Raw genomic sequence first — 22,770 nt, 5'->3', positions numbered from 1 at the left:
GGTAGCAGGTTGCAAACATTGAGCTCAGAGCGCCCCCTACAGTGACGTGTGTACTCAACTTGTAAATATTTGTATATGAAAAATTAATTAGTAATTAAGTTATTTATATTATATTGCACACACAGATTAAAAATTAATTAATATAAATGATTTAATTACTATTTAATTTATTTCATGAAATGTGCATGTCACGTGATTAAAAAAGCGGCACTTTAGGGACTCGGGAGCGGGATTATGAAGGTCTTCCGTTGAAATGTCGTTGGTTTTGTCTCTTCAACAGTTTTAAATTTATTTTGTTAAAACATTAAGGTTTGGGTCGTGGATATTATGTAAGGTAAACAACCTTAAGTCGGGAGGGTAAATATTGTTTCGTTCCGCGAAAGTTGAGGTAAATATTTGATTATAGTTATTTGCTGACAGTGTATGTACCATATTCTAACAAAATTTGTCATATTTTTTGCAGGATATAGTGACACTTTGGATATAGCGTTGGTGCAAACATGGTTTAATGAGTACAAACATAAAAAAAATGGAAGGTGAGCATATTATCGTAATAGAATGTGTAGTTTATTTTTGATAACAAGATAAAACGTTCATTTATAACATTAAAAATATTACTACATAACATTTTTCTTATGCATCTTTAAATATCTTGAAACTTTGAGATGTGCAAAATTGAACTGTAAACATATTTAATGATATTTCAGTTTCTAGTAAAGTCCTTTACTTTCTCTGGTTTGTGTTCTGATAAAATGTACGTGGTATTAAGTGGAAACATACAATTTATTAATATCATGATGTGTTTTATTGCACAATACCCATCTGTTGTACAGATCCAAGTACATATTTTGCTTTTCAAGCTAAAGGAGTTAACAGTCTTCACGTTTTCAGCTACCAAGACAGATTTGCGTCTGTTACTGGAATGTCTGAAATACCAGATGAAATGGCCTGGATCACAGAAACAAGCTCTTCTGACAATCATCTCAATCTGCAAACAGAACGGTCTGATTTACAGCTCAGAACACACTCATGTCTCATACCTAAACATATTTAACTTTAATGATTTTTCTTTGTGTATTAGGTCAGTATGTGGAGTTCTTCAGAGAGATTGGAGGAATTTCCTTCATCTATAACCTGTCAAAGTCCAGCACTTTCTCTCAGGTTAAAGAGACGGCTCTATTTACACTTGCATCCTTGGCTGAATTACATGGTGTGTATGCAGTTAACGTTATATATGCATGTATATTAGGGATGCACCGATACCACTTTTTCCAGTACTCGCCCGATAACTCGCCGATAATTTTATTTTTGGGTACTTGCCGATACCGAGTACTAGGGCTGTGCAATTAATCGCATGCGATTCTCATGCGCATCTCGTGATTGGCGATAAATCTCCATCACCTGTTTTCAGATGGAGCGGCATACAGAGCCGTAGTTCACTGACAAGCTACGCAATATCGCGGATGAATCGCATTCGTTTATGAACGTGATATCGCGTAGCTTGTCAGTGAACTACGGCTCTGTGTGTTAAATGCCGCTCCATCTGAAAACAGGTGATGGAGATTTACCACCAATCACGGCGCCGGCTGTACTGACGAGATGCGCATGAGAATCGCATGCGATTAACTGCACAGCCCTACCGAGTTCCGATACCGATATTTTCATTGCATTTGTAAATTTTTAAATATTGGGTACAGAAACCAAAAAAAAGAGTGTGTATAATGTTAGTTGGTTAACTTCCTTTATCAAATAGATACAGTCAAACCAACATTTATTCAGACACCTTCAACATTTCTCACATTACCACAGTTTATTCGCTATAGTTTAGAAAATGGTAATAAAATATGACAAGAACTCAGAGTTAAACTGTGTCAGAACAAATTTAGCTTGATAATGCAAGATAACTTTGATAGAAAGGTATATAATGGATTACAATCAACCAAAAATTATTCAGACAGCTGTTAGTATGACAATATTTACACAACTAGCAATGCCTTGTCAGGCAACCCTTAGTCTTAATTTCAGCCTGTAGTCTCCTGGGCATGCTGTCAGCCAGGTTCATGCAAACCTGAACTTAAATTTTTTCCCAGATTGAATCATTTTTGGTCCCAAATTTGTATCAATTTTACTTGTAGTCCACTGTATGAAGAATTTTTGGTTATAATATGTCACAGTTCACTTTATTTTGCTATCCTCACTTACGAATGATATTTGGTTTGACTGTATATTATTTGGATATTTTCACACTAAATTATGTCCATTAAATTGTATTTTACAAGTTTTTGTTACTTTCACTGTTCATTTTTTTTCCATTGCTCCATTGCAGCGGCGCAGTAGACTGTAATCACGCGTTTTGCTGTAATAATGCAGGGAACCACTCATTATAAACCTCCTAAATGTGATATTTTCAGAAATAAAAGTTGCGTTTTTTTAATCTGAAACGTGCTGCGATTTATATTCCAAAACCACTCATATAATGCAGAATCACTCATGAAACAAGCAAAACGTGCAATGTGTGCACGTATTTGTACTGGTGCAGAATGAGAGGGACAAGTACAGAACAGCCTAGCGCATTTCACACAGGCTGTTAGTTTCACTTTCACCAGGAAGTCGTGTTTGCTTAAGGTTGAAAATAAATGATGTTTATAGTGAATGCCCCTATAAATTGTCTTATATTTACGATTTAGTTTTAATCCAAATGATGCGTGCTAAGTGAGCGAACTGCAATAAAGATCACACAACAGAAGTGTGCGCTCTCTCTCTCTCTCTCTCTCTCTCTCTCCCTCCCTCAGTAACTTTAACTAAGTTAAGTAACATGTGCATTGTTTTACTTACTTGTTTTTCATATCCGACCGAACTACAAACTATCCAGTGATGTCTGTGAGAAAGGGATATTCACTCGACGAGCTCGCGCATCTGCGCCGCCGCGCGCTCAATCCACTCAGCGTGCTTTGCTTAGCCCATCAGCTCGCGCACATCAGCTATACAGGCATTAATACTGAATGTTTAACATTAAATTAATTGCATACATACACTTTGTAGACATCCTTAATCTCTAATAACTCCATTCTGCTGCCTGTTGTTCTGTTGTCGGTGGTTCTTTGTCTGAATATGGCACTTATCACATGCTTTGGTATCGGGGCATTTTAACGAGTACAGGAGTTAAGTATCGGGCCGTATCGGTGCATCCCTAATGTATATATATGTGTGTGGTTTCATCATTGTATTGTTAAATAGTTAATATTTGAAATTTTACTTTTGACTATATACATATTCTTTCTTTGCAGAGAGCTGTAAACAGTCACTGTGCAGAGAGGAGACGTTTCGTGACTTAGCGCAGCATCTGGAACAGAAAATGCCTCTGACGGAAAAAAGAGTAGCGGTGTACATGCTGTCTGTATTGGTTGCCAACAACAGTAAGGTTTACCGTAAAACTTAAGTCCAATAAGACCATTTCTGTGCTGATATTGTGGTTTTGCAGAGTTTGCAATTCACAAACGGTTTGTGTATGTGTGTTTTCTGTTCCAGGATCTGGACAGACACTTGCTAAGACCTCCAGGTGTATCGAAACCTTGCTCAATTTGTTCAGGTACACACGTTAAGTTCAGTGTGTTGAGGTATGCGCAGTTATCTGTCTTTATTTTTATCCTTTAAAACAAAGCTCTAAGGCAGGCATCCTCAAATCTGGCCCACTCCTGCAGAGTTTAGCTCTAACCCTAATCAAACAGATTGGACCTCCAGGGAAAGATTTGAGGAACCCTGCTCTAAGGGATGGACTTAGGTAATAGATCACATAATTTTCAAAATTGTTTTATGGAGAAAATGTATTTTCTAAAATTATCTTCAATGGAAATTACTGGCTGTTTGCTTAAAGGGATTGTTTAGCCAAAAACGGAAAATTCTGTCATTAGTTATTCAGTATGACTTTTTTCTACTGTGATATTTCTTAAGAATGTTTTTCTCCAAATAATAAAAACTCTTTGGCCAATATTGGACCCCAATGACTTTTACTGTATGGCCAAAAAATAACATTTCAAAAAATATTTTCTGTGTTCCACAGAAGATGGAAAGTCATACTGGTTTGAAACGACACACTGAAAAGCAAATTTTGCTCAAAAAATGCTAGTAAATTTCACAAACAATTACAAAGAAACGGCAAGTATTGAGTTAAACATGAAATTTTGAAATAAAAATTTCTTTTAAAACCTACCACAGACAATATCCTGGATAAATGAAAACATTTCCAAACAAAACATAATATGCTCCCCTACTTGGTGCGGAAGGGAAACATTTCAAACACTGTGGTGTTTTGTTGAAGTGAATCACAAAAATCCAGATAATCATCTGTAAATTCATTTAAACACTCCCCTGATGCTCAACAGAACCAGGTTTCAGTTTATTTTCTTTCTTATGCCACTTTTCAGGCATAGTTTTCCAGATTCTAACGCATCTTATGAGCAGCTACAGTTGTGGGCCACTGTGTCTAGTGCTCTCTGTGGCTCTGTCAACAACCCTCAAAATGGTATGGTTATGTTCTCCATCCCTTCTCTACCCCTTTACCATCACTAAACCCTAAACGTTTGTTTAGAATGAGATTGAGAGACCCATGTGTATTTCCACACATGCAAATAAACACTTTTAACAATCTTCTAATGCATTGTTTTTGACAGAGGAGAATCAGAACGCATGTATGCATGTGTTTCCTTTGTTGAAGACCTGGCTGCAGGAAGTGGCATTGCCCAGGGCAGAGCTGGCACAGCCTATATGCTCATTTATTGGCATGACTGTTGCAAACAATCGTAAGCACAAACAACATCAGAACAAACTAACATATGCTACATTATGTGCTCTCATGTAAATATGTGCCTTTCAGCTTGTGCTCAGGAGTATTTTGTGTCAGTGGGAGGCCTGGATTCACTCGCTGACACTCTTACCAGAGTGTTGTCTCAGTCGGCACACAGTGCTCCTGCTTGTAAGATGGCTACAGTAATCACTAAAACACTCTCTGCCTGCATCTCTAACAATGGTAAGACACATGCACACATACCCCAAGAAAACTACTTGGTTGTATTGAATTCTCAATTTCTTTTGTCTTCCTGTTTCAGAGCAGTTGGTATCTTCTTTATCAAAGTTGAAGGTCATTCCAGGGCTGTTGTGTCTGTTGTCCAGCCCAAACCTTGACCCACAAGACCAGCTCGCTGTGGTTTTAACGATTGGACACCTCACGGATGCCTGTGGTGAGTTTTTGTGGGTACCAGCTGGTAGTAAAATGACATTTGCACTAGAGCCTCTAGGGCTGGGCTTCGGGCCAATTTTCACGTCATAGTTCAGACGCAGGCTGGGCCTCGGGCCTGTTTTGGGTTTCTCCTCATTTTTATATTGTAGACACCCATCGATTAGTGATGAAAAAATTGCCACGCTGGTGGAAACAACACGAGACCGTGTCAACACGAGACTGAGAGCAGCTCGATGGTCTTTAGTGTCCCGCAGCAGCGAGTGCAAGTGACTTCAGCGCAGCTGAATGGTTCTGCGTTCAAATGCATGCAATAGGCTAAAGCTTGCTGCAAAACCCCAGTAAACATAACCATGAATGTGTCTGCGGGAAATAGTAAGGAGATATTTGAATTATTTACTAATAAACTAATGTTTTCTGAGTCTGTGTCGCAAGGATGAAGTTGTTGATCCTGATCGGGTCGGACTCGGGCCGGGCTAGTGTCTGAGCGTCTCGGGCTAGGGCCTAAATTTGAGGCCCGTGCAGGGCTCTAATTTGCACTAGGGCTGTGTAATTAAATTGAAATTCAGTGGCGATTTCAATTTTGGCCTCCAACAATTATGAAAATACAATAATTGAGATAAAACGATTCATGGGATGTGCTTGACTTATTGAAGTATATTAGATTTATTCATGTTTTTAAAAGCGTGAAAGAGAACTTGCGCTGTTCCTCGGGAGGATTAACGTTTATGCGCTCAGAATCGAAACAGAACACGGACATGTAAAGTAAACTTTTAGAGCCTAAACTGCAAAAATGCGCAGCTTTTAGCGCAAAAATGTGTAACAATGCGGCTGTAACGAGGAGTCAGGCTGAGTTAGATCCAAATGCAGCTTTATTGGAGAAGTCAGACGGGAGAGGTCAGATACCAGCAAACAGAACAATGGAGGTAATGCAGAGACATAGGTCAAACAGGCAATAGGTCGGGGCAGGCGGCGAGATGCAGAGTCCATTAAACAATCCAAGTTGGGGCAGGCAGAAAACGATCAATAACAATAAGCAGTCCAAGGTCAACAGGAGAAAAGTAAACACAGGTAAATATAGACGCTCAGAAATGATGGCCGGGGCAAATCAAGACTTCGCGACGTGTTGTAGTGTGTGAGTGGTTTATATGCATGTGTGCTAATGAGGTGCAGGTGTGAGTGCAATCAGTCCCAGGTATGAGGCATGATGGGAATTGGAGTTTGAGGTGGTGTGCAACAGTTAGTGTAGTGCAAGAGTTCATGTGGTGAGTGAGTGACCTCTGGTGGTGAGTAAATGCGAGTTCATGGCCAGGATTCGTGACCGCGGCGCTTAGTGATTATTCATGTAAACCCTCGCCGGTTATGTAATAAATGAATGTAAAATTTTGAAATTTAAATTTGAAGAAAATGCGTGTGTAACAGTAAATTAAATCCGTGCGGCTCTTAAAGTGACAGTGGACTATATTCCTGCTGCGACTGTGTGCTTAATATTAATCAAAAGACAAAGACAAATTATCTCACTGCTCTTGACTGAAGGACTTTTGTAGCTTTAGTAAGAAACAAAGGAAGTTTAATTCTTACAATGAAGACTATGCTGTTTTGTTTTACATTAGATTATTAGATTAGTTACTCTAGTATTCTGCTGTGGTATTGAGAATTGTGACATTTCACTGGTCTCTAAAATATAGATGTCATAGCAACCTTATTTACAGAAAATAGATTATTTATATATATATATATATATATATCTTTAAATAAATCTTTCATATAAAGTTTTGGTCATATGGCCCGCTAATAATTGTGTTAAATAATCGTGATTACAATATTGACCAAAATAATCGTGTTTATGTTTTTTGTCATAATCGAGCAGCCCTAATTTGCACTACAAATGATTAAGTAAGCTCTTGATTCAAATTCCTGCTACTTATTTTTATCATTCTCATTGATTTTCTGCAGTTTAGCCCAATGCACTTAAGCTACAGGTTCCATTCAAATTTTGTATTGTAGATCATTTAATAAATGTGACCCTGGACCACAAAACCAGTCTTAAGTCGCTGGGGTGTATTTGTAACAATAGCCAAAAAAACATTATATGGGTCAAAATTATTGATTTTTTTTTATGCCAAAAATCATTAGGATATTAAGTAAAGATCATGTTCCATGAAGATATTTTGTAAATTTCTTACCGTAAATATATCAAAACTTCATTTTTGATTAGCAATATGCATTGCTAAGAACTTCATTTGGACAACTTTAAAAGCGATTTTCTCAGTATTTTGGAAATATGGAAGCTCATTTTTTTGCACCCTCAGATTCCAGATTTTCAAATAGTTGTATCTCGGCCAAATATTGCCCGATCCTAACAAACCATACATCAATGGAAAGCTTATTTATTCAGATTTTGTATAAATCTCAATTTTGAAAAATTGACACTTAAGACTGGTTTTGTGGTCCAGGGTCACAAATGTGGTGTTTAAAGATATTTTGAGCATTTTTGTACTTGTATATAAGTTCCAGTTGTTGTTTTTTCGTACATAAGTATCATTTCATGCATCTGTTTCACCACATATGGCTTGTTTTACAGTGCAAATGTAAATAACCTCACACTGTTTTGCTGCCTTTCAAGCACTGGTGTTTCCTTTGGGAAATGCATATCTTGTATATTATTGTAATTAGTCTGTCTGTTCTCTGTCTGTGCAGTAGGGCATCAGTCTCAGTTGTTGTCGGCAGGAGGTTTGCCTATTATGATTTCACTGCTCACTGAGGCTAGTGATGAAGAGGTTAGAAAGGCAGCCATGTTCGTACTGCACACCTGCAAGAGAATCAGTGAGTTGCGTATTTTTATATTTGTACATATTCACACTAAATGGTTGTAGTAGCATGCAGAAATTATTGCAAAAGAGTCTTTTGCAGGAAACAAAGGTCACAGTGCAATAAGTAGTGACAAACCTTTTTCTTGATATAAAAATGCAAATAAATGTCTTCATGAAAAAGCCTGAAAATAAACGATTTATTCAGGACAGTACTAGTCTATATGCTATTAATTTCAAGTGCACCACATCACAGCACTTGTTGTAGTAACCACAAGCTTCATTTAATGTCCTGCTTCTATTAAACTGATACTTTGGCAAATGAGGATTTGAGATTTATTTTACTTCTCCACCCAGCTGAATCACTGGGCACAGGCATGTCAACTATGGATCTACAAGAGGAGAGTGACATGGAGAGTCACTGGCGGTCTGCTGGAGAAATCCTTCAGAGAATTCAGTTCCTGGAGAAAAAGGTTTTTCTTTTTGTGAATGTATATTATGATATTTTAGGGTGCTTTCACACTAGCACTTTTGGTGTACACCTGGGTTCGATTGACATCAGAGTTCTGTTCATTTGGATGATGTGAACGCTGTCTTCCGAACTCGGGTGCGCTCCCGTGAACCGTACCTGAGTCCGTGTAAAAAGGGTGGTCTGGGGTACAGTTCAAGTGAACTCTGGTACGGTTTGCTGCTGATGTGAACGCAATCATACCAAATCGCGGAAGTGAACCACTATTAATGATGTATTTCATAAAATTGTGTGTGCTTCAATTACTTTCCTGACGAGCGTGACTGACATGCTGCAAACAGTGAGCTGTTGTCTCATTTATGTTCACCTTCAGCGTTCTTTAGAGCATTTGCAGTATATTCGTAAGACAGACGTAAGTGCCGTTATGTACAGAAGCTTTGGAAACAAAACCAATGGTTCAAAAACATGAATATATAAAAATGAAGAGAGCAACTATGCATTTTGCAGCCTTCTCCTTCACTGTCGTTACTTAGCAAAGGGGTAAATAGCTGCTGGCTTGATGATGCAAACGAACCACGATTCGGACCCAAATAAAATAATATGGACGTAGTCCAGTGGGGGCAGGGGGAGGGGGGAGCAGTCGAACTCGGGTTCGGACGAGGCAAGCGAACCAAGTGTGAAAGCACCCTTAGTTCCTATATATTTCACCAAGTGCTTCCCTTTAAAAGTCATGCTATAATAGAGATTTTAGTGTTTTTGAGTGCGTTTGAATTCATTTTTTGTTGAATTCTTTTTTATTCTTTAATAATTTCAAGAGCATTCTTGTGTTTAGTACATAATACCTGAAGTCTTAACAAACAAAATTTAACCAGATGTGATAACACACCATAGAAAAAGCATGTGAGTATTTTAGAGTCCACAATCCTGTGGTGGTTTTTAATTTATCAAGCATGCTTACATTTCATGGAAAAGGAAGAGTGCTGTGAATAAATTCATCCTCTTAACTTTATTAGCCTAATTTTGTATTTTGATTTTCAGATTGGTGTGAAACTGTTGGAAAAAGACACTGAAATCCAGCAGAGCAGCAATCAGAGGTCGGCCTCATCTTTGGAATGTAACGAGGCATGGTGGGAGGGTTCTGTGATGCGAAAGGTCAAAGGTTACCATCGAGTATGTGGGGAGCTACAAACAACCCATGCTGAAACTTTAAAACGACCATTCACAAATGAAATACCATTCAACAAAGAGAACTCGGTGAGAATGACATGTAAACACATTAACAGATAGTAATGCGTAAATGTTAAGCATTCTGCATCAGTTTACAGCTGTTTCAACAACAGACAGTATGTTTGTGTTCATTGATATAACTGGTGTAAACATGACATTGTTTGTTTTGTGTTTGTAAGTAGCAGTGCATTAGCACTGAAGAGTGTTTGAGACCTGCCCAAGTCACTCACTTCAAAGACCCTAGCTGCGAAAAGGGCAATGAGAGAGAGCATGAACTAATGAGAGAGAATGAGAGGAGTGGCAACCAGGAGGGAGATGTGAAAAAGAGAGACACAGAGAGGAAAATGCAGTGTGAAAGAGTGGCAAAGAGATTAAAGATTATGAATCTAGATTCAGATGATGATGATGGCAACAAACTTCTACAGCACTGCAGCACTCCAATAGGGGGCGGCAGAGATACACAGGGGTAAACATTAATCATGCATTAAAGTTATACTTTTACAGTTTTGCTAGATAAACACACTGTTTAAATACATGTAATTTGATGAATAAAAAGTTCAAATTAATGTCTTTAAAAAATTTATCGTACACTTGCTGCCAGAAAAAGTAAATAAATAGATTTTTTTGTTGGAAGAAAATGTGATTCTTGCTTTTCTCATACATAGTTGTTTTATTCAGGATTAGAATGTTCACATTAAATCCAGATACACATAATTAATTTCATGTCAATTACTTTTCAAGACGGAGACAGTAAATTTTTCCTCTTCGAGGGAGTGACATTTCTCTCCGTTTTATTTTTCTTGGGTTTCAGCCCAGATATTTTCAGACGTCCTGATCCCATGAAGAGAAACCACTGCACACACACTCGCTCTGATGGTAAATCTTACTAAAACATCACGCTCGCTTTGTGCTAAGTCACAGAAAACCCTTTGATTTCTCTTCACCTACAAAATTTCAGATCATGAATTTGTGCTGTTGTTTTCAGATGAGATGTCTCTGTGCTCTGAGCTGTTAGACAGAGAAATTAACAGGTTTCTGAAGCCGCCCCCTGCCTCTAAACCCAGGGGTCTACGCTGTTCAGGTATAAATACACACCAACAAACAACACATTAGATAATAAAAGCAATACTTACTCTTATTGTTCTTTTTGTCTCACGTGTTCTTTTTCTCCATGCTGTCATGTGCACATATGCACCTTTTCTATCTCTTAGGTTGTGTGAAACATATGAATGAGATGGACAGTCGTTCATTTGGCGCTGTGTTGAGTAGCTGCAGGTTTCAGTGTGACTTTCACCTGGTGCTACGAGAGGCTGAGGATCGATTTAGGAGAAGCCAGCAGTTAAAGAGGACTAGCCACACTCTAACACACACTCACATCCACAAACATGACAAAAACAGAAAGAGCACTAGTGAGGATACAGAGAGGAGCAAGAGGGAAAAACACAGGCTGAGTCACCAACCATCAGACAGATGTAAGTGATGGCGTCCACACATGGTCTTTCACAGTGTCTTTGGCAGTGTTGAAGAATTGCTCCGACCTCAAATGTTTAGAAAGTAGCTTTGATAGAACAAGGCCTGGAGAACCAAACACACCCTCATGATTTACATTCATTTCGCAGATGCTTTCATCCAAAGAAACGATGTATGTTGGGAATCTATAATTACATACAAAGTCTGATGATCCGTTTATATTCTATTTTATACAAACTCTGTTCAGATAGATGATTAAATACAAACAGTATGTGACAAATGGTCTGTGGAATCGAGATGAAATTTAATGAGATATCATGTTCCAGTTATTGCATAGACGTATGCAAATCTTCACATGCTATATTTGCAATTTGGTGCTTCTTTCCTGTTTTCTAATTCTGTTTCTTTCTCCAGATGTTAGTCTCACACCCCTGAGAAGGCCGAGAGAAATATACAGTAAGAGAAATGTTCTTTCCTTTTCAGGACAAAAGAGAACTGTAGCTCAGATGTATTTCAGTTTAGAGGTGAGGGGGGGAGGTAACATTCATAATGTCTGTGCCACTATAAACATCTGCACACTGCCCCATACATTTGATTAATGGTGCATATTCCTAAGAGTCAGGTTATATTATTGAATAAAGTAGTTATGTAACACAAGACTCATCTGTGCTTTGACTTTTGTCTATGTTGCTGAAATGTCTTTCCATCTTTGCTCTCAGTTTTTTCCTTTTGTCCTCCTTTTTCCCCTCAGTCTCACTCATTCCATTCCCTCTATTGCCGAGTTGTGGTCTCTGAGTGCTGTTCAGTTGTTCCGATGTGGCTTTTTTCCCGTAACCTCAAGACTTACTCACTGAACTTTCTAGAGATGTTCTTACTAATTGTCAAGTAAAGGGTAATGCAGTGTCATCCAGTCATTATCCATAATCAAACCTGGAAAGGGTGATCAGGAACCCAATTTTTTTACATTTACATTTACATTTTCACTAGTCAAAATATGCCACTAATATGCAATTCTAATTGGTGCTGATGTAAAAGTTGCAATTTATAATTTAGCAGCCATTATACATTACTGCTCAGTTCTGCAATTGACCAAACAAAATGAAGAATAAATAAGATGATCTTAATGGATAATTAAATTTTTTGAATCGTATTATTTGGTTTTAATTATTTAATTTAAATTGTAAAATATAAGTATTTTGTATTATTATTTTAACTTGTATTTTATTATTTTTTAGATATCTTAATGCCTGGATGAAACAAGTAAATGATAAAGATTGGTGTGTGTGTGTGTGTAAGAGAAAGTCAGTTAAATAGGAAGATAGTTGGAGCATATGTGTAGGGAAGATGGTTAACTAGATTATATAGTTCCCTGTGGGTTCTGACCTCTAGTCATTGACCTGCTGCTATGGAGACTAGTCTGTTCTGTACCCCACAACAAAATCATTAGGACTGAGGATATGTCCAGATACAAGCACACACACACTGTTTCACTTTAACAAGCTCAGTGTGTTCCAGTCTACCAATAAACACGTTCACATTCTGCATTTGCATCCATACATGCACACACAAAGGGTTTTGTTCCTCCGAAAGTTGGTGGAATAACGTGACTGTATTGTACTGTATATGACCAAGCACGCCCTCATGATTTACATTAATTCCTTTAGCAAATGTGACCCTGGACCACAAAACCAGTCATAAGTGTCAATTTTTCAAAATTGAGATGTATACATAATCTGAAAACTGAATAAATAAGCTTTCCATTAATGTATGGTTTGTTAGCATAGGACAATTTGGCCGAGATACAACTAGTTCAAAATCTGGAATCTTATTGGAATCTGAGGGTGCAAAACAATGTAAATACTGAGAAAAATGCCTTTAAAATTGTCCAAATGAAGTTCTTAGCAATGCATATTACTTATCAAAAATTAAGTTTTAATATATTTATGGTAGGAAATTTACAAAATATCTTCATGGAACATGATCTTTACTTAATATCCTAATGATTTTTGGCATTAAAAAAAAAGGATAATTTTGACCCATACAATGTATTTTTGGCTATTGTTACAAATATACCCCAGCGACTTAAGACTGGTTTTGTGGTCCAGGGTCACAAATGCTTCAATCCAAAGATACAATGTATATTTGGAAAGTGTTGGGAATTTAAAATTGCATAGAAAGTCTGATGATCTGTTTATATTCCATTTTATACAAATTCTAGATAGATGATTAAAATACAAACAGTATGTGACAAATGGTCTGTGGAATCGAGATGCAATTTTATGATGTATTATGTCCCAATTATTGCATAGAAGTATCTAAAAGCCTCTTTTAGGATATTTTCACATGGCATTTTAGTGCATTTGGTGTCTTTTCTGCTCTCTAATTCTCAGTGTTTCTCTTTCCAGGTGTTAGGCTCACACCCCTGAGAAGATCGAGAGAAATATACAGTAAGAGATGTATTCTTTTCTTTAACAAAATGTCTGTGTGCCACAAACATCTGTAAACTACACCATACATTTGATAAAAGCTGCATATGTGTGCAAAGAACCAGGTTATAAGAAAGCCGTTCATGCTGAGAGGAATGTCCTGCTGTAGTCCTGCTAAAGAACAGTGTGTATTTGTTCAGTAGGATACTAGTACAGGGTTTAGTACTGTGTGTGCAGTTTCACAGACTGCCCACTAAATCATTCTAAAGATCAATATACCTCCCTACTGCCTGTGCAAGTCTCACCATTTGTATTGCTGTTACCAGCATGTACACATTTTGTATGGTTTGGTTCATTAATTCCACTACCTGTTTTGCTCTCTTTTTATTTTCTCTTAGGCCAAGGCATAAAAAAGCACATGGATCACAGCCGTCTCAAGAAAACTTCAGAAGAGTGTCTCTCAAAAAATGTATGGTACTGTTAGTATTAGGTGAATTATATACCATGATTCCACACTAACTTAACTTGCATTGAACCTAGAACATCCTATATTGTTTTAAAATTTTTATTGCACAGGCAGTCATCCAATGTCAAGGTTTATTACATTCTGAGCATAATCAAATAAAAAGCAAATGTAAAATTCATTAACTTGCTCTTCCTCTGAAACAATTCACATTGACTTTAAAGATAAACTTACTGTGTGCACTCATATGCATTATGCATGTCATCTTTTGCATATGAGTGCATCTCATATGTGCACTCATATGCATTATGCATGTCATCTTTAGTCCCCATTTTTATGTAAATGTGTGAATTCGTGAAGGTTTTCTGCTTTAGTTTTCAGGCAGACACAGGGAGAGGCGGAACTTTTCTGCTGATGAGTTGCAGTACCTCAAAATGGGTGTGAAGAGGTTTGGTCACGCCTGGAACTCCATCCGCTGGACGTATCCCTTCCAGCCCGGACGCACCAATGTAGACCTGGCCAAGAAGTACCAACACATGCAGGCATGACATGACCAGCAGTGACCAAGATCAGTTTTCTGAATACTGTAACTTGTAAATATTAACAAAGACTGTCAAAAACTTTCACTTAATATTTTACATCAAAATCACTCTATGCTTCCACCAAGATTTAAATTACAGTGGTGAGAAATCGGAGTGCTAAATTTCACAATTTAATAATAGAATTAATATAGAAAACAAGTCATTAACTCTTTTCTGATCAAACAAATGCAGACTTGTTGAGCATAAGAGACTTTCAAAAACATAAAAAAATCTTACTGACCCCGAACTTTTGAACAGTAGTGCATTTGTTTGGGGTGAACAGACATTTTTTTATGAGGTGCTCCCATGTACTGATTGAAAGTGAATAGTAATGATTAAATAAACCGATATTAGACTCCCAGTTAAAGAATGATCTCACTAAGAGGAAATGCTAAAGAAACTGACCTCTTTGGAATGTGGCCCTCGCTCTGTTGCATAACACAATCTGTTCTTCTGGTTGACTTTCTCAGTTCAAAATAACAACATGACAAACATGATATGGCTCGATGAGATCTAGAGGGCATCAGATGTTAGTTATATTGCCGTGCCAGTGCCTTCATGGCTGTGGTGCGATCTTGCCTGTATTGTGAAAGAAGAGCACATTTCATATATTTGCTTCCCGTTTCATTTCCACAGTACTGCTCGTCCAGAATCTTGATTGCGTTTTCTCTCTTTTACTGACAGAAAGCCAAAGCACGGGGTGAGGATCTGTCTGGGGCAGGAGACGAATAAAACATCACCAGCCGAACTCATTTTCAGCCATCACTATTTGTTATGTCTTATTTGAACAGAGTTATGGATTGTATATTTTTGTTACTGGATTTTAGTTTTGCCCTTATTTTGCTATACAACAAGGTGATGTGTTAGAAAATAACTTTGTTTGCACTAAAGAGAAAAGGAAAAATTTTGTTTTTGTTTTTATTTATTGTTTTATTTTTCTCCCCAATGTGGGATATGGGTATGGCAGTTACCTGTTTATTTGTTTTCTGGTAAATCCACTTTATTTGCATGGGAGTCCATACTGTATGTATATTTGAATAAAGTTTACTTGTTGTGCAACTGTAGATTCCCTAGAGCTATGTCATCTAAATGTATTCCTCTTATGGCTGAAGTACACAAAGCTCTGTTATACAAGGATAATGAGGCATGGCATTTCCTGGAGATTCCAGCAAACGGAAGCTGCTTAAAATTTCATCAAAAACTTTTCTACATGTTCAGTACAGAAAACTCAGTTGAAAGATGTTTGTTTATAATAAAGCCAAAGTTTCTTGGGAAAAGAGCCAGAAAGTTAACCTCAAAAAAAAAAAAAGTCCCATGAGACCCCTTTTCTCTGGAAAGAATGTTGCCCCTCTCCCCAGAAGCTTCGCTGAGAAAACTGAGGGAGATGGTGCATGTTATCTTCCCAGGAAACTGGCATGTATTGGGATTGTTCATACACTTCTGTGTTGAGTTTTATTTCTGTTGAATCAAGCTGTTTTCAAATATTGATGTTTTACTCCGATGTTTGAGAAGATACTGGAGGAATGTGTACAACAAACAATATTTGATTAAATAGAAAATACAGATCAAAGAACAATGTTATTGTGATGTGTTACAGTCTTTATTTTCCTTTACAACAAACAATCAATGTTTTAATGTACATTCTTTTCCTCTTCCCCAATGGGAGACTGAACACTTCATCCACAATCACCAAGAGCTTGGAAGAAAATAGACCACAAAGAAAAGATATCAGACAGCTGGTTTGCTGCTTGTCAACGAATTGCTAGGCATAAGGAATGTTCATTAGAAATCTGAGATGGCTTGTTTTACATGTAGCTTTCATCTATTTCATGTCAGGGTTGTGTAAAACTCAGAATTAAACAACTGGCTCTATTGACTAATATTAACCTTGAAACATCAAGGCTTTATAATCTAGTCCAAACTTTTAAATAAGGTGTTAAAATACAGTTTAATTAAATTCTTTGAACTTTTATTCATTTTAATTCTTTCTAACGAATTCTGCATCCAGTTTGCTACCTCAATTCAATTCTGAATGATAAACAACCCTGTTTCATGACTACATCCTCAGGAAAAAAACAATATTGTTGTTGAATATTGTTCGAACATAATTGCACCTAATGATCTTCCAGCCACTGCTGTTTTCTAGAGGCGAGTGTAGTGGTTTATATAAGGTCGACTGCATTCTGTCCCATATCTTCCAAAGTGAATGATGGATCTGAGTTAGGGATTGTGGATTCATGGGTCAGTTTACAGTCCAGGAGGTCCACTGAAGGAGTCTCCACCTTATCCAGACATTCCAACATATCCTTGTTCTCAGCTGGTGCAGGATTGCTAATTTTGTCTTCCACCATCTCACTGGTCATGGCTTCACTCACCATAGTGCCTCCAGAAATGAGGGCTTCTGAGAGTGGAGATTTCAGCAGGTCATCCAAGAGGCTGGGTTCTTGGAGAACATCAGAATCGGCGAGATCTATTACAGGTTCAGACTTCTGTTCAGGTTCAGGTTCCTTCTCAATCAGGCTGACGGATGCCAATGCGGACTCCACTGCTTCAATACCTTTGTTTACAACATCTCCCACCGGTGCAGCAATCTGTTCAGCGACTGCATTGACTGTTTCTCCTACAGCTTGTGTTAGGCTCTGCAGAGCACTGGTTGAAGAGCCAGGCTCACCGATGGGCTTCTCTTCTGCAGGCATGCTCTCCTCTTGAGCCTCACCTTCAGAAGATTTCTGCTCTGCATTTTCAGCCACAGGTGAGCCATCTTGTACAGTTGGACCTACTGTCTCTGCTCCTATCCCTGCTTCACTCTTCTTCCGACTGAGCTTTGCTCCCATTCTGCCCCCTTGCAATAGAGAGATACATCACAGTTATTAAAGCCATCTCACACAAACAGCTATTTTTATGTGCACTCTTAAAAATAAAGGTGGTTCACGATTCCATAGAAGAACATTTTTGTCTGAAGAACCTTTCTGTTCCACAAAAGGTTCTTTGTGGCGAAAGAAGGTTCTTCAGATTATAAAAAGGTAAGAAAGCGATGGTTCTTTAAAGAACCTTTGACTGAATGGTTCTTTATTTTTAAGAGTGTATACTACAGTAGTCTAACTAGTTTCTAAAATACTAGGAGAACATAGTAAGAGGTTGTCACTGGGCCAAGCACAAAGGTTTCATGGTGAAGGTCTCAGACTATAAACAGGACTACAGATATTGTAGATACAGGCTATAGTTTTGGAAAAAGTATAAAACATCACATAATGGAAAGGAAGGCCAAAGGAAGTTGCTTTAGCAGGAATGACAAAAAAAAAAAACTTGTACTTTTCAAATAAAGCAAGAATTATTAGTCACAATTTGAGAAAGTTAATATGTAGGTGTCATGGTCAGGGTGTTTTGCATATATTTATGCAAAACATTAGCCAGTGGAACATGTAGAACCAAAAAAAAAAAACTGAATTAGCCTAATTAAATGTACAAGTATAACCACTACTGCACTTAACATATGCTGTATGTGTGTGTATATATATATATATATATATATATATATATATATATATATATATATATATATATATATATAAGAAAAAAAGAATGTTGGAGTTATGATGCTGAAACATTTCACATTTTTCAAAAACTGAAATATTGAAACTTTTAGGCATCTGAACATCATGTCCTTTTTGTGGTTTTATTGGCCTCTAAATAGGGAAGAGAAACAAGCACACATTGATGGATATGAAAAGCTTCCATTGGCATTTATGTAGATAAAAGCACAAAGAGATTTTTATTTTGCATACTCTGGACATTAAATGAAATAACTTTATTAAATAAAACAAACTCATTATTTTACCCATATTAATTAATTTATAAAGTTTATATGTAAGACAGTTTAAACTCTTATTTGATCTCAGCCACACCTTCCTGATTAAGTGCTTTGAACATGGGTCTCATCTGGGGACCTCACTCTTGTAAAGAGATTTAAAGCACAATTTAAACAGTCAAATCAAGTTTTTAAAATAATTAACCCTGAAATAACATGGAGATAATTTTCCCCACTGACGTGGCATCAGAGCTGAGACAGCGGCACAAAAGCAGAGTCCTTCTGAGACTATTCAGATAAGCAGGAGACTTATAGTACTAATCCAAAACGTAAACATTGCAAGTCAGTTAAGTAAAAACCTACCTTCGTTGAACAGTAAATGAGTGGAGACGCGAGCAGATGATCTGGGATGGAGAGACTGACTGTGCAAAAGGAGGAAACTCTCAGATAGTGATGCACAGTTTCCAGAATCACTCTTTTGAGCCGATTCTTTTTAATGATTCATTTGAGCCGATTCGAAAAGCTAGACGACAGATTTTTTTTTTTTTTTTTTAAGCAGTTAAGAAACCCTGTCTGGCAAAACACCTGATTTAAACTCAATATTTAACAAAATATAAACAAATACAAGGGTATTCAGAGTGCATTAAATATGAAGTTGCATTGGTTTGAGGTGTTTTTTTTTCTTTCATGCGCATCGGGTCGACAAAATGTCATTACATGTCAGGACCAACATAATTTTGTATACATAAATACAAAACCGCTAAATTCCGCACATCTAGGAAAACTTGATGACTCAAAAGAATATTGAACCGGTTCACTGAAACGAACCGAGTCATTAAAATGAATCAGACATAATGCCACCCCTGATTGACTCCCTCCGTCAACAGAGCTGTTGGAAATTTACGTGTTTCCACACAGGCACTCCCTGACCGAGCTCGTGCACAGCGTCAGCGCTTTTAAAATGTGGAACTATTGATTAAAGTGAGTCATTTTCTGCCTCTTTGACTGCACAAACGGTTCAATGATGCCCAGGCATTCAGAGCTGTATATTTACATTTACACAGTTACACAGACACAACAAATACAATTACTGGTCCAAACATTTTACTGACAGTATTCAGTATTTCAGGAAGCAGGCTACAGATAATTTGCTGCATGCAACATCCTGCTACTGTAAAAAATCAATGTCAGGGTCGGAAATGAGGAAGCCCCCCAATGTGAATTAATTTTTTTCCCAAAAAATTTGGTAGCCTATATTTCGTAATATTTTAGTTTATAATGCCACTTTATTATTTTGCTGCTGCTGCTATAAGATATTATCCACAAGATGGGGACACAGAGCTGTGGATCACTATGGCAGTATACATTATTATTTTAAATTATTATTTGTACTAGTGCTTCATGTTTTTACAAATTACCCTATATGACCCTGAGATTAAAGCATTGGTTTATGTATTCCCTTTTAATATTCTAGATCCCACATGAATGCCTCTATCCTTATCTCTCTCTTGTTTGTGTGTGCAGTCATCTGTGTTTTTGCTATGGATGATGGCAGCTGTTGTTGTTAGCAGTAATTGTACAGCTGAAGCAGTAATTGCAGAGCTGTGAGAATCTGCTTGTCGTGTAATGAGTGTGAGAGACAGAGAGATGAAGCTATTATCGCTCTTAAGTCTCTCAATCCCTTCATTTTGATTCTTCTCAGTGTCTGTCATGACATTTTCATGCTCTTTCGTCCTTTCGGAAGCTCTTTGCACAGAAAGTAAATATCCAGGGATGATTAGAAACATTTGGAGGAAAGACCGTGGCAAAGTTGGAGTACTAGTGTTTTTGTTTTCCGTTTCCCTCTCACCACAATTTTCCTTCTGTTGAGAAGGAAATAACATGCACATAGTACAAGATCAATATACAAACAGTGTGCATTTATGTTTCTTTTTTTGCTTAGTAAAGCCAAAAAACTCAAAAATTAAAACTTTAGATTCAGCGGATGCTGTCATACACCAGTCAAGCCAGAAATAAGGGTTTCATTGTTATTCAAAGCATGTGTAATGATAATACCTTGGGTTTTATCCATTGTGTCTTTGATCACATGTATAGCCAAAGACGATTCTGATAATGCAACTCATGGGATTTTGTAAACGGACTGAAATTTGACATCGAGATTTCTACAGAAATCATTGCATTTTCGCCAAGGTCCTGTTTCATCTCAAGATTATAAGTTCAAACATCTATGGATGCGGTCTGCTGTAAATAAGGATAGGGTGAAGTCAGCTAAAATAGTCTTCAGTGTGCCATTGCAACACCATAAATGTATTTCATTAAATAGAAAGTTGAATGAATATTTTATTAAAAATGAACTGATCATGTTGTATACGTGTGTGTTTCTGTGCATTGGTGTCTTTTGTGTGCATGTATATGTATGCTTGCATTTTCTTTTAAAGACTTTTTTGTATGGATACATATCTACAGTAGGCCTATAAACCTATTTTCACCCTCAATTTCTGTGTAAAAGTGTGTGCGTGTGTCTGCAGCCCATTTTACTGACATCTTCCTTTCTTTCCCTTTCTCTTCTCTCTTCTTGTCTCTCTGTTTCCTTTCTTTGCTTGTCCTCCTGCCATACTGTCTGCAATGCAATTTTTTTTTTAAAAGACTGTTAAGATTTTGTATGGATACATATCTAGGCCTATTTCCACCCTCAATTTCTGTCTAAAAGTGTGTCTGTGTGTATGCAGCCCATTATAGCTGAAAATTGTGGCCCATTTTAGCTAAACCAGCCATTTCTACCTAAAATGACCTTTTTCACAAAAATCAAAGTTTCTTTTATAAATAAAACTTTTTTTTATTATTTGAAAGAGCATGTCAAAGCATTGTTCATAAACCTTTGCTTTGTTGGTAAGCTTACTTATAATTGCTTTAGTACAGTTATTAGCAATTAATTAAATTTTCTATGTCAGGCTCAATTACCTTACAATTTATCTGACGAGCTTCATGTTCTTCAGAGCACTCTGCCCTGCCTGCCTTAAACTCAGACCAATAAAAATTAGTTGCATGTCAACAAGTGTTGAAGCAACAATGCATGATCAGTTATTGTCATTTTCTGTAAAAATTTAAAGCGATATGACGCTACAACCTTATTTGGCCCATTTTACCTGATAGCCCATTTTAGCTGACTTCACCCCATGACTTAAAAGTTTTTGAGATTTTAATTTTCAGGATAGTTAAGAAAAACTATATAAATCCCAACGTTATAAAAGCAGTGAAGATCAGTATGTGTTTCTGACCTCCTTGGTGTGAGCGGGTTGCTGGTGGCTTTAATGTATTTTGAGGATATTTTTAGTCTGAGGGATGTTGACAGATTTGCTGAAGTCTCAGATTGCTTGACATCAGGACTTCAGTCAGAAAGATTCTCTCCATCTCCCTCCCCATGTTCTCACAGAGAGAGGCTGGCTGCCTTAATTTCTTTCTTTCAGTGAAATTTTTAGATGCATTTACAGATTATCTGCAATTTACATTATTGTGACTTATGACTAGACCTATAGTTTAAATAACATGTTTTGTAAATATGTATTTTGTAAATAAAGGAAGAAAATATTATATATGTATATATAACTTTGTATGTAATTTTATTTAAAGACCTACTGTAGATAGATGCTATCATGTCTCAGCTGTTCTTCTTTGCCACATTTGTCTCTTTGGCTGATTTGAAAATCTGCTTTGTTGAACATGTATTTTTAAATGTTATATTTAATAAAACTTTTGCCATCTAACAAATTCAGTTCAGTAGATATGACAATAATAATTTATATGATTCTAACGAATGCTAGAAGACCACTCTTTCTTAGGATATTACCATAGTCAACGTCACACATCCGTTGAAATATCTGAAGAAAATCACTTGTATCTTTAATGTCATCTTGGAATAAGTCTGATTGTGTGCCCTGTCACATGTTATAGTCTAATCCAGAGTGATTCATGGATTTAACCCTTAAAATCACATACACACATGGCTATACAGGGGTTAGCTGTGTACCATGTGTTCTGTGCTGTGGGTTTGAAATATATATGCATTTAAAATATCAGCTCCATATATGAAGCATGCAATGTTACTGATTCTGATAAGAGGATATTATGGTTGTGCATTATGGGACTTGTATTGATTGAGTGTGTATTAGAGAGAGACGACCGTAGGATGAGATAGTTTTGATGAATCTGAAAGATGCAAAACCTTTGGCTTCTCTGCTGAACAGCTACTCGGAGAATGCGAAAGATTTACTACACTGCGTTTG

At 37.1% G+C, this 22,770-nt stretch overlaps 2 protein-coding genes across 3 annotated transcripts; one reads left to right on the top strand and one right to left on the bottom strand.

The window, feature by feature from the left end:
* The first annotated feature begins 40 nt into the window (after nt 1–40).
* Nucleotides 41–16,259, top strand: LOC306888109 (telomere repeats-binding bouquet formation protein 1-like). Of its 2 annotated transcripts, none has more exons than XM_079446255.1 (22): nt 41–388; nt 464–536; nt 892–1,002; nt 1,082–1,210; nt 3,288–3,416; nt 3,529–3,589; nt 4,425–4,522; nt 4,671–4,799; nt 4,874–5,026; nt 5,106–5,237; nt 7,934–8,059; nt 8,401–8,516; nt 9,551–9,766; nt 9,922–10,205; nt 10,551–10,615; nt 10,725–10,820; nt 10,951–11,211; nt 11,624–11,665; nt 13,615–13,656; nt 14,034–14,104; nt 14,473–14,640; nt 15,364–16,259. In XM_079446255.1, exons 2-22 carry the CDS (start codon nt 509–511, stop codon nt 15,409–15,411), a joined length of 2,505 nt encoding a protein of 834 aa, XP_079302381.1. In that variant the 5' UTR covers nt 41–388; nt 464–508; the 3' UTR covers nt 15,412–16,259. The 2 variants fall into 2 exon arrangements, 1 of the variants encoding a protein (XP_079302381.1); XR_013785719.1 differs by having other exon boundaries at nt 195–388; nt 14,034–14,125; nt 15,364–16,246.
* Nucleotides 16,260–16,262: 3 nt separating this feature from the next.
* Nucleotides 16,263–18,949, bottom strand: LOC306888108 (uncharacterized protein). The gene is made up of 2 exons (XM_079446254.1): nt 18,851–18,949; nt 16,263–17,521 (listed from the first exon to the last, which is right to left on the bottom strand). Exon 2 carries the CDS (start codon nt 17,511–17,513, stop codon nt 16,842–16,844), a length of 672 nt encoding a protein of 223 aa, XP_079302380.1. The 5' UTR covers nt 17,514–17,521; nt 18,851–18,949; the 3' UTR covers nt 16,263–16,841.
* Nucleotides 18,950–22,770: the final 3,821 nt, after the last annotated feature.

This window comes from Barbus barbus (assembly GCF_936440315.1).
Source record: "Barbus barbus genome assembly, chromosome: 22".
Classification (NCBI taxonomy): domain Eukaryota; kingdom Metazoa; phylum Chordata; class Actinopteri; order Cypriniformes; family Cyprinidae; genus Barbus; species Barbus barbus.
Note: the sequence above shows the minus strand (reverse complement) of the source record. Positions and strands in the feature narration are given on the sequence as shown.